The sequence below is a fragment of the Pristiophorus japonicus genome, chromosome 15 (assembly GCF_044704955.1).
Source record: "Pristiophorus japonicus isolate sPriJap1 chromosome 15, sPriJap1.hap1, whole genome shotgun sequence".
In the NCBI taxonomy this organism is placed as follows: Eukaryota; Metazoa; Chordata; class Chondrichthyes; family Pristiophoridae; genus Pristiophorus; species Pristiophorus japonicus.
Genome location: NC_091991.1, coordinates 104,731,291 through 104,743,797, shown reverse-complemented (window position 1 = coordinate 104,743,797; position 12,507 = coordinate 104,731,291). Strand labels below are relative to the sequence as shown.

The following is a 12,507-nucleotide window of genomic DNA, read 5'->3' as shown; positions in this document are numbered from 1 at the left end:
CAGACTATCAGGCCCTGGGATTTATCGGCCTTCAATCCCATCAATTTCCCTAACACCATTTCCTGACTAATAAGGATTTCCCTCAGTTCCTCCTTCTCGCTAGATCCTTGGTAACCTAGTATTTTCCGGAGGTTATTAGTGTCTTCCTTAGTGAAGACAGAACCAAAGTATTTGTTCAATTAGTCTGCCATTTCCTTGTTCCCCATTGTGAAATTCACTTGCAGTCAGTTTTTGTGTTCCCTGCAAGCTTACTCTCGTACTCTCTTTTTCCCCCTCCTAATTAAGCCCTTAGTCGTCCTCCTGCTGAATTCAAAATTTCTCCCAGTCCTCAGGTTTGCTGCTTTTTCTGGCCAATTTATATGACTCTTCCTTGGATTTAACACTATCCCTAATTTCCCTTGTTAGCCACGGTTGAGCCGTTTAATTTTTATGCCAGACAGGGATGTACAATTATTGTAGTTCATCCATGTGATCTTTAAATGTCTGCCATTGCCTATCTACCGTCAACCCTTTAAGTATCATTCGCCTGTCTATCCTAGCCAATTCATGCCTCATACCGTAGAAGTTACCTTTCTTTAAGTTCAGGACCCTAGTCTCTGAATTAACTGTGTCACTCTCCATCTTAATGAAGAATTCTACCATATTATGGTCACTCTTCCCCAAGGGGCCTCGCATGACAAGATTGCTAATTAATCCCCTCTCATTACACAAGACCCAGTCTAGGATGGCCTGCTCTCTAGTTGGTTCCTCGACATATTGGCCTCGAAAACCATCCCTTATACACTCCAGGAAATCCTGCTCCACAGTATTGCTATCAGTTTGGGTAGCCCAATCAATATGTAGATTAAAGTCACCCATGATAACTGCTGTACCTTTTATTGCACGCATCCCTAATTTCCTCTTTGATGCCATCCCCAACCTCACTACTACTGTTTGGTGGCCTGTACACAACTCCCACTAACGTTTTCTGCCCTTTGGTGTTTCTCAGCTCTACCCATATAGATTCCACATTATCCAAGCTAATGTCCTTCCTTACTATTGTGTTACTCTTCTCTTTAACCACTAACGCTACCCCACCTCCTTTTCCTTTCTGATTATCCTTATCCTTCCTGATGCTACATAAAGGGTTACTGCACAAGATTAAAGTTTACAGGGTTGGTGTATTATATTAGCATGGATAGTGGATTGACTGACTGACAGAAAACAGAGTGTCATCATAAATGGGTTATTACCTGGTTGGCAAACGCCGCAGGGATCGTTCATAGTCATCATCATAGGCAGTCCCTCGAACCGAGGATGACTTGCTTCCACGTCAAAAAGTTCACAGGTATTTCAATGATGGGCCTAATATTCCAGGTCCGAACTAAATCTTGAAGGGTGGAAGATGCCTGTGCTTGGATTTTTTTAACGTTTGGTGGTCGTTGCACACCAGCCACCACACGGGCTTGACAGAGCTAGGTCTTGGTCCAGTAGCAAGGATTAACCAAGGGATCGGTGCTGGGGCCTCAACTATTTACAATCTATATCAATGACTTGGATGAAGGGACCGAGTGTAATGTAGCCACGTTTGTTAATGATACAAAGACTGGTGGGAAAGCAAATTGTGAGGAGCACACAAAAAATCTGCAAAGGGATATAGACTTGCTAAGTGAGTGGGTAAAAATTTGGCAGATGGAGTATAATGTGGGAAAATGTGAGGTTATCCACTTGGGCAAAAAAAAAGAAAAGCAAATTATAATTTAAATTAATAAAAATTACAAAGTGCTGCTGTGCAGAGAGACCTGGGCGTCCTTGTGCATGAAACACACACAGTTAGTATGCAAGCACAGTAAGTAATCAGGCAAGGAAATGGAATGTTGGCCTTTATTGCAATGGGGATGGAATATAAAAGCAGAGAAGTCCTGTTACAACTGTACAGGGTATTGGTGAGACCACTCCTGGAGTACTGCGTGCAGTTTTGGTCTCCGTATTTAAGGAAGGATATACTTGCAATGGAGGCAGTTCAGAGAAGGTTCACGTGGTTGATTCCGGAGATGAGGGGGTTGACTTATGAAAATAGGTTGAGTAGATTGGATTCAGAAGAATGAGAGGTGATCTTATCAAAACATATAAGATAATGAGGGGGCTCAACAAGGTGGCTGCAGAGAGGATATTTCCACTCATAGGGGAAACTAAATCTGGGGGACATAGTCTCAGAATAAGGGCCCGCCCATTTAAAACTGAGATGAGAAATTTCTTCTTTGAGGGTTGTAAATCTGTGGAATTCTCTGTCCCAGAGAGCTGTGGAGGCTGGATCACTGAATGTATTTAAGACGGAGATAGACAGATTTTTGAGCGATAAGGGAGTAAAGGGTTATGGGGAACAGGCAGGGAAGTGGAGCTGAGTTCATGATCAGATCAGCCATGATCTTATTGAATGGTGGAGCAGGCTCGAGGGGTCAATGGCCTACTCCTGCTCCGATTTCTTATGTAACATTTGCACCACACAAGTGCCAAGCAATGACCATTTCCAACAAGTGAAAGTGTAACCACCTCCCCATGATATTCAATGGCATTACCATCGCCAAATCCATCGCCAAATCCTCCAGCATTAACCTCCTGGGGGGTCACCATTGACCAGAAACTTAACTGGACCAGCCACATAAATACTGTGCCAATAAGAGCAGGTCAGAGGCTGGGTATTCTGTGGCGAGTGTCTCACCTCCTGACTCCCCAAAGCCTTTCCACCATCTACAAGGCACAAGTCAGGAGGGTGATGGAATACTCTCCACTTGCTGGATGAGTGCAGCTCCAACAACACTCCAGAAGCTCGACACCATCCAGGACAAAGCAACCTGCTTGATTGGCAGCCCATCCACCATCTTCAATATTCACTCCCTCCACCACCGACGCACCGTGCAATGTGTACCATCTACAAGATGCACTGCAGCAACTCCCAAACACGCGACCTCTATCACCTAGAAAGACGAGGGCATCAGGCGAACCGGAGCACCATCACCTGCAAGTTGCACACCATCCTAACTTATCGCCGTTCCTTCATCATCGCTGGGTCAAAATCCTGGAACTCCCTCCCGAACAGCACTGTTGGGAGTACCACATGGACTGCAGTGGTTCAAGGTGGCGGCTCACCACTACCTTCTCCAGGGCAATTGTGATGAGGCAATAAATGCCGGCCTTGTCAGCGACGCTCACATCCCGGAACGACTAAAAAAAAATGTAAAAAAATTCTGGCCTCTTGAGCATCCCTGATTTTAATCGCTCACTCCATTGGTGGCCAGACCTTCCTCTACCAAGGCCCTAAGCTCTGGAATTCCCTCACTAAACCCCTTTACCTCTTTCCTCCTTTGAGACGCTCCTTAAAACCTAACTTGTGTTTGGTCATGTCTTAATGTCTCCTAATGTGGCTCGGTGTCAAATTTTGTTAATGCTCTTATGAAGCGTCTTGGGATGGCTTACTATGTTAAAGGCGTTGTATAGCTCCCAAGTTATTGCTGTTGTTCCCTTAACAGAATTTTACCTCCGTCGATTAAGTTTAAAAAAAAAATCAGTGTTAGCCATGACTCAGTGGGTAGCTCTCTCGCCTCTGATCCAGGGACTTGAACACAAAAATCCAGGCTGACACTCCAGTGCAGTGCTGAGGGAGTGCTGCACTGTCTGGGGTGCCATATTTCAGATGAGACGTTAAACCGAGGCACCGTCAGCTCTCTCAGGTGGATGTAAAAGATCCCATGGCACTATTTTGAAGAAGAGCAGGGGAGTTATTCCCGGTGTCCTGCCCAATATTTATCCCTCAATCAACATAACAAAAACAGATTATCTGGTCATTTTCATATTGCTGTTTGTGGGAGCTTGCACAAATTGGCTGCCGTGTTTCCCACAGTGACTACATTCCAAAAGTACTTCATTGGCTGTAAAGCGCTTTAAGACAGCCAGTGGTCATGCTATATAAATGCAAGTCTTTATTTCTTTTAAAACAATTGTTCTGCAATTCTTGCATTCTTAAAACACTGACGTCCCAATTTCTGAGAAGTTAGTGCCATATAAGGAATTTTATGTTAGACACTGGATTTGTATTTAAGATATTAACGTTGTGGGTTTTGTGTGTGTAATTGCTAACAAAACTCTCAATGTTGCTTGGTGTAAACTAAGTATTTTACCGTTGTATCTTGTGCAGAAGAAAGTGCTCTAAAACGTGTTTGAAACTTTGTATTCATGTTCTTTACATTGACATTTATGTCCATGTCCTTGTGTACTTAGAACTTTTTGTCTGCTTGTGGGACTATTTCCCTCCAGCACTTTTCATGGTTTTTTTTGGAGTGGTGGGGTCAGGGGAAGAGAATAAATGCATTTGTGTCTAGCTTAATTTACATTGACTTTGTTCGTAATCTTCGTTATTCATTTTTGTCCTCAAATATATTGCTCCATAATTGTGTAAAATTTACCAGTTTTTCAGCATACATGTTATTTTTGTTTTTATTTCCTATCCTACTTGGGTTACTTGCTGTCCAGCAAGTGCACGTCATAGTGGGCAATGCTTTGAAACTATACAGTGAAGATAAGATTGGAATGGTGGATTTTGCTTTGGAATCTGGAGGTAAGCAGCTGTCATTGTTCTTTGGAAAAACATGAAAACGTATAAATTCACGAGAACAAAAATATATATTAAAGGACTTGATATAACTTCTTTGTCAGAGAGCAAGGATGAGACCTATGAAAGGTCAGGCATGAAAAATGGTTTGAACTGCTAACATTATCTCCCTTGTAAGCTGTTTATGTGTTCTGAGTTAAGAGTAGTGGTGATTTGTATTTCTCAAATACAAATGAATTTTTTATTTAATTTGGAAAAAACTATTAGTGTTGGGTTTTATAGACATTTGTGATCTGGCTGAACAGTCTGATGCTATAATCTGGCTGCTATTCCTCTCTCGTAATCTGCCTTTGCAGATTACGTATATTCCAGGGATGCAGTCACCTGCTTACTGGATTTAACATAGACATGATATGCTACCAAGCACTCTTTGTTAAACACAGTTTTTACAGACTGGTTATTTGTAATTAAATAGTGATCGAGCAAAGAAATTAATCAATTACTGAAGTACAATCTATCTGAAGGTGCATACAGAAAGTCTAGCAGGTCTCTTGCTCTCCATAACCATGTAACAGTTTCTGGATGTGGGGCCAAGTTCTGTATCTGAATGGCAAGTTCCGTATGTCTTGTCTCTGACCTGGTGCCTGGCAGTTGGTTCCTGAGCCGGTGTGTACCTGAGCAGCAGGATCCTGACCCGCAGATTTGACAGTTACAGAAGGTATCAAGATGAGGCATTGCTTTCATCTGGTTGCATACCAGGATTTTTGATAAGTGCTTATTAATACTACATTTTGGGGGGAAATTTCAACCACGACCTTTCCAGGTCAGACATACAATGCTTCCTACTTCAATCCAGTTGCAGATTGCAGTGACTACAGAACTGAAAATGTTGCTTTACAGAAATCAAATACAGCTCACATTTTCTGGACTTGCGCGCACTTTTTGCATATTTATCATGAACTGTTAAATCAATATACAAAGGCTCAAGTTGGCATAGGTGTGATCGAATTGCATGGGTCACCTACCAAACGTACATAAAGAATAGACCACTTCCTTCTGAGCAAGGGTTTGGTACTGTCAGTTCCTGTCATGAAATAACCCTGTTCAATCATTTTTTGTCAAGCGATACATTCTTTAATTGAAAAAGAAACCAGTAAATCTGCACATTTATGACCGACTCTTGCTGTGCTTATGTAGTGATTTAAAACGGGCAAAGGATTAAATTGCTTTGTGGTTTGAATTAAATTATTTGATGGGAACTTTTCTGGAAATGTGACCTCATGGCAAAAGGAAGTGATGCATCACTTTGCTTCAATTTGGATTCCATTCAATCTCCACAACCATACAAACTGGTTACAAGAGCAAGTGATTTATCATCAGATGTACTCAACCAATCCAGTAATTAAACCTGTGCCGAGGCTGGGGTATGAGCATTGCATGTCTAGTGTTTCCTAATCTATTTTGGAGAAGTAGCGATCATAAATAGCCACAGCAGCACTGATTTAACAGTTGCAGGTATTTAAGAACATAAAAAATAGGAGCAGGAGTAGGCCATTTGGTCCCTCGAGCCTGCTCCGCCATTCAATAAGATCATGGCTGATCTGATCATGGACTCAGCTCCACTTCCCTGCCCGCTTCCCATAACCTTTACTCCCTTATCGTTCAAAAATCTGTCTATCTCCACCTTAAATATATTCAATGACCCAGCCTCCACAGCTCTCTGGGGTAGAGAATTCCACAGATTTGCAACCCTCTGAGAAGAAATTTCTCCTCGTCTCAATTTTAAATTGGCGGACCCTTGTTCTGAGACTGTCCCCTAGTTTTAGTTTCCTCTGAGTAGAAATATCCTCTCTAGCCGCCTTGTCGAACCCCCTCATTATCTTACATGTTTCAATAAGATCATCTCTCATTCTTCTGAATTCCAATGCGTATAGGCTCAATCTATCTTCATAAATCAACCCCCTCATCGCCGGAATCAACCTAGTGAGCCTTCTCTGAACAACCTCCAATGCAAGTATGCCCTTCCTTAAATATGGAGACCAAAACTGTACACAGTACTCCAGGTGTGGCCTCACCAATACCCTGTACACTTGTAGCAAGACGTTATCCAAAGAAGCAGCATATAAATTGGCCAGAAAAAGCCGCAAACCTGAGGACTGGGAGAATTTTGTAATACAGCAGAGAAGGACAAAGGGTTTAATTAGGAGGGGGGAAATAGACTATGAGAGGAAGCTTTCTGGGAACATAAAAACTGACAGCAAAAGCTTCTACAGATATGCGGTGAAAAAGATTAGTGAAAACAAATGTAGGTCCCTTGTTGTCAGGTTCAGGTGAATTTATAATGGGGAACAAAGAAATGGCGTACCAGTTGAACAAATACTTTGGTTCTGTTTTCACGAAGGAAGACACAAATAACGTTCCGGAAATACTAGGGGACCGAGGGTCTAGCGAAAAGGAGGAACTGAAGGATATCCTTAAAAAGCAGGAAATTGTGTTAGAGAAATTGATGGGATTGAAGGCCGATAAATCCCCGGGGCATGATAGTCTCCATCCCAGAGTATTTAAGGAAGTGGCCCTAGAAATAGTGGATACATTGGTGATCATTTTCCAACAGTCTTATCGACTGTGGATCAGTTCCTATGGACTGGAGGGTAGCTAATGTAACACCACTTTTTAAAAAAGGAGGGAGAGAGAAAACGGGTAATTATTGACCGGTTAGCCTGACATCAGTAGTGGGGAAAATGTTGGAATCAATTATTAAAGATGAAATAGCAGCGCATTTGGAAAGCAGTGACAGGATCGGTCCAAGTCAGCATTTCGGATTTATGAAGGGGAAAGCTTGACAAATCTTCTAGAATTTTTGAGGATGTAACTAGTAGAGTGGACAAGGGAGAACCAGTGGATGTGGTGTATTTGGTCTTTCAAAAGGCTTTTGACAAGATCCCACACAAGAGATTGGTGTGCAAAATCAAAACACATGATATTGGGGGTAATGTACTGATGTGGATAGAAAACTGGTTGGCAGACAGGAAGCAGAGAGTCGGGATAAACGGGTCCTTTTCAGAATGGCAGGCAGTGACTAGTGGAGTACTGCAGGGCTCCGTGCTGGGACCCCAGCTCTTTACAATATACATTAATGATTTGGATGAAGGAATTGAGTTTAATATCTCCAAGTTTGCAGATGACACTAAACTGGGTGTCGGTGTGAGCTGTGAGGAGGAGGCTAAGAGGCTGCAGGGTGATTTGGACAGGTTAGGTAAGTGGGCAAATGCATGGCAGATGCAGTATAATGTGGATAAATGTGAGGTTATCCACTTTGGGGGCAAAAACACGAAGGCAGAATATTATCTGAATGGCGGCAGATTAGGAAAGGGGGAGACCTGGCTGTCATGGTTCATCAGTCATTGAAAGTTGGCATACAGGTACAGCAGGCGGTGAAGAAGACAAATGGTATGTTGGCCTTCATAGTTAGGGGATTTGAGTATAGGAGCAGGGAGGTCTTACTGCAGTTGTACAGGGCCTTGGTGAAGCCTCACCTGGAATATTGTGTTCAGTTTTGGTCTAATCTGAGGAAGGACGTTCTTGCTATTGAGGGAATGCAGCGAAGGTTCACCAGACTGATTCCTGGGATGGCGGGACTGACATATGAGGAGAGACTGGATCAACTGGGCCTTTATACACTGGAGTTTAGAAGGATGAGAGGGGATCTCATAGAAACGTACAAGATTCTGACGGGACTGGACAGGTTAGATGCGGGAAGAATGTTCCCAATGATGGGGAAGTCCAGAACCAGGGGACACAGTCTTAGGATAAGGGGTAGACCATTCAGGACTGAGATGAGGAGAAACTTCTTCACTCAGAGTTGTTAACCTGTGGAATTCCCTACTGCAGAGAGTTGTTGATGCCAGTTTATTGGATATATTCAAGAGATAGTTAGATATGGCCCTTTCGGCTGAAGGGATCAAGGGGTATGGAGAGAAGGCAGGAGTGGGGTACTGAAGTTGCATGATCAGCCATGATCATCTTGAATGGTGGTGCAGGCTCGAAGGGCCAATGGCCTACCCCTGCACCTATTTTCTATGTTTCTATACTCTATTCCCCCTTGCAATAAAGGCCAACATTGCATTTGTCTTCCTGATTACTTGCTGTACCTGCATACTAACTTTTTGTGTTTCATGCACAAGTACCCCCAGGTCGGGGTCTCCTGCAGCATTTTGCAATTTTTCTCCATTTAAATTATAATTTGCTTTTCTATTATTTCTGCCAAATTGGATAACTTTACATTTTTCCACATTATACTCCATCTGCCAAATTTTTGCCCACTCACTTAGCATGTCTATATTCCTTTGCAGATTTTTTTGTCCTCACAATTTGCTTTCCCACCCAACTTTGTATCATCAGCAAACTTGGCCACAGTACACTCGATCCCTTCATCCAAGTCATTACTATAGATCGTAAATAGTTGAGGTCCCAGCACCGATCCCTGCGGCACCCCACTAGTCACTTTGACAACTGGAAAATGACCCATTTATCCCGACTCTGTGGTGTTCGTTAACATGCCACACTGCCGATGGCCCCTGTGCACCAGGTGTAACTTCCTCGAGCGCTACATTCAGATCTGTAACATTCGGATGTTTTGAATAGGGAAACCAGAATGCAAAAAGACTGCGAATAAATAGGTTCAACAGGAAATGGAAGTAGCTACAAATCTATTCAGCTGGAAATTTTAAAAACAAAAACTTGCTCGGAAGAGTTATCTTTTGTTGTGGCTTTTCAGCAAAGATGATGTGACTGAAATTTGCACTCTGTTAGTGACAAATGTATTTGGGAGTAATTGTTTGAATCAGTAACTTGGCAATTGCATGATGTGGGATCTTCCACAAACTGCCTGAGCTACCAAAATGTTGTACTGTATTGTGTGATATATCTGGCGAACTAACAGTGTGCCAGGTATAGACCTCTACCTGTACATCTTGAGTCACAGTCAAACTATTGATGCCGTGTGCACTATCCATCTGGAAGACATTTTAAGAAAAATGTTCATTTAAAAAAAAAAAAATTATGAGTGAGCCATAAAAATCTTTCAAGCTGCTCGTAAAGTACCTAAATATCTCAAACCACAATCACAAAAGACATCGTCTTTGTTTGTGACCGTGGTGCAATGCACCTCAATAGCCCCTCTATAGCCTTTTACACGGTCGATCACGCCAACCTTCTCCAATGCCTCTCCTCCATTTTCCATCTCTGGCTGACTGTCTTGGTTTTACATAGGATTACATAAGATATACATACAGAAACAGGCCATTCGGCCCAACCAGTCCATGCTGGTGTTTATGCTCCCTATCTTTCCATATCTAATTCAATCAGCATAAACCTCTATTCCAGAATCAAAATACTGCTGCTGCTGGATTCTGAAATAAAAGCAGCAGGTCGGGCAGCGTCTGTGGAGAGAGAAACCGAGTTAACGTTTCAGGTTGATGAACCTTTACCAGAACATTAGCTGACATTCCATTTGCCTTCCTGATTTATTGCTGTACCTGCATACAAACTTTTTTGTGTTTCATAGACAAGGACCCCCAGGTCCCTCTGTACTAACATAAAAACATAAATAGGAGCAGGAGTAGGCCATACAGCCCCTCAAGCCTGCTCCACCATTCAATAAGATCATGGCTGATCTGATCATGGCGTCAGCTCCACTTCCCTGCCCGCTCCCTATAACCCCTTATCCCCTTATCGTTTAAGAAACTGTCTATTTCTGTCTTAAATTTATTCAACGTCCCAGCTTACACAGCTCTCTGAGGCAGCGAATTCCACAGATTTACAACCTTCAGAAGCAATTTCTCCTTATCTCAGTTTTAAATAGGTGACTCCTTATTCTAAGATCATGCCCTCTATTTCTAGTCTCCCCCATTAGTAGAAACATCCTCTCTGCATCCACCTTGACATGCCCCCTCGTAATCTTACACATTTTGATTCTGAATTCCAATGAGTGGAGGCCCAACCTACTCAACCTTTCCTCATAATTCAACCCCCTCATCTCTGGAATCAACCTAGTGAACCTTCTCTGAATTGCCTCCAAAGCAAGTATATCCTTTCGTAAATATGGAAACCAAAACTGCACGCAGTATTCCAGGTGTGGCCTCATTAATACCCTGTATAACTGTAACAAGACTTCCTTGCTTTTATACTCCATCCCTTTTGCGTAAAGGCCAAGATACCAATGGTCTTCCTGATCTCTTGTTGTACCTGCACACTATCCTTTTGTGTTTCATGCATAAGTACCCCCAGGTCCCGCTATACCAAAGCACTTTGCAATCTTTCTCCATTTAAATAATAACTTGCTCTTTGATTTTTTTTTTTCTGCCGAAGTGCATGTCCTCACACTTTCCAACATTATACTCCATCTGCCAAATTTTTGCCCACTCACTTAGCCTGTCTGTCATTCTGCAGATTTTTTGTATCCTCACACATTGCTTTTCCTCCCACTTTTGTATCGTCTGCAAACTTGGCCATGTTACACTCAGTCCCTTCCTCCAAGTCGTTAATATAGATTGTAAATAGTTGGGGTCCCAGCACTGATCCCTGCGGCTGAGAGTGGATTCACTCTGGAGCATCCACGATGCTGAGAATGACGTGAGTAGCACGTGTAGCGAGTTAGTCTTACCACAGGTGAAGGGTCCACAGCCAGCTAGGGAATGGAAGACCAGCAGGAAGAGCAGTGCAAGGAAGGTAGTGCAGGGGTCCCCTGCGGTCATCCCCCTGCAAAACAGATGCACTGTTTTGAGTACTGTTGAGGGGGATGACTCATCAGGGGAGGGCAGCAGTAGCCAAGTTCATGACACCGTGGCTGGCTCTGCTGCACAGGAGGGCAGGAAAAAGAGTGGGAGAGCGATAGTGATAGGGGATTCGATTGTAAGGGGAATAGATAGGCGTTTCTGCGGCCGCAACCGAGACTCCAGGATGGTATGTTGCCTCCCTGGTGCAAGGGTCAAGGATGTCTCTGAGCGGGTGCAGGACATTCTGAAAAGGGAGGGTGAACAGCCAGTTGTCGTGGTGCACATCGGTACCAACGATATAGGTTTAAAAAAAAAGGGATGAGGTCCTACGAGACGAATTTAAGGAGCTAGGAGCTAAATTTAAAAAGTAGAACCTCAAAAGTAGTAATCTCAGGATTGCTACCAGTGCCACGTGCTAGTCAGAGTAGGAATCGCAGGATAGCTCAGATGAACACGTGGCTTGAGCAGTGGTGCAGCAGGGAGGGATTCAAATTCTTGGGGCATTGGAACCGGTTCTGGGGGAGGTGGGACCAGTACAAACCGGACGGTCTGCACCTGGGCAGGACCAGAACCAATGTCCTAGGGGGAGTGTTTGCTAGTGCTGTTGGGGAGGAGTTAAACTAATATGGCAGGGGGATGGGAACCAATGCAGGGAGACAAAGGGAAACAAAAAGGAGACAAAAACAAAAGACAGAAAGGAGATGAGTAAAAGTGGAGGGCAGAGAAACCCAAAGCAAAAAACAAAAAGGGCCACTGAATATAAAAGGGCTGCAGGAGGGGTCAAAACTAAAAATCATGGTTTAAAAACGAGTATTAAAACACTCTACCTAAACGCACGCAGCATTCGAAATAAAGTAAATGAGTTGACGGCACAAATCATTACAAATGGGTATGATTTGGTGGCCATTACAGAAACGTGGTTGCAGGGTGGTCAAGACTGGGAATTAAACATACAGGGGTTTCTGACGATTCAGAAAGATAGACAAGAAGGGAAAGGAGGTGGGGTAGCTCTGTTAATAAAGGATGATATTAGGGCAGTTGTGAGAGACGCTATTGGCTCTAATGAACAAAATGTTGAATCATTGTGGGTGGAGATTAGAGATAGTAAGGGGAAAAAGTCACTGGTGGGTGTAGTTTATAGGC

At 43.2% G+C, this 12,507-nt stretch overlaps 1 protein-coding gene across 3 annotated transcripts in view; it reads left to right on the top strand.

Moving 5' to 3' along the window:
- LOC139280936 (SUN domain-containing protein 1-like) overlaps positions 1 to 12,507 on the top strand; it is a 94,708-nt gene that overhangs the window by 66,707 nt on the left and 15,494 nt on the right. For all 3 annotated transcript variants that reach the window (XM_070900748.1, XM_070900747.1, XM_070900749.1), the window contains one exon: positions 4,510 to 4,594. In XM_070900748.1, the coding sequence (XP_070756849.1) occupies positions 4,510 to 4,594 (85 nt within the window). The remainder of the gene's footprint in view (positions 1 to 4,509; positions 4,595 to 12,507) is intronic.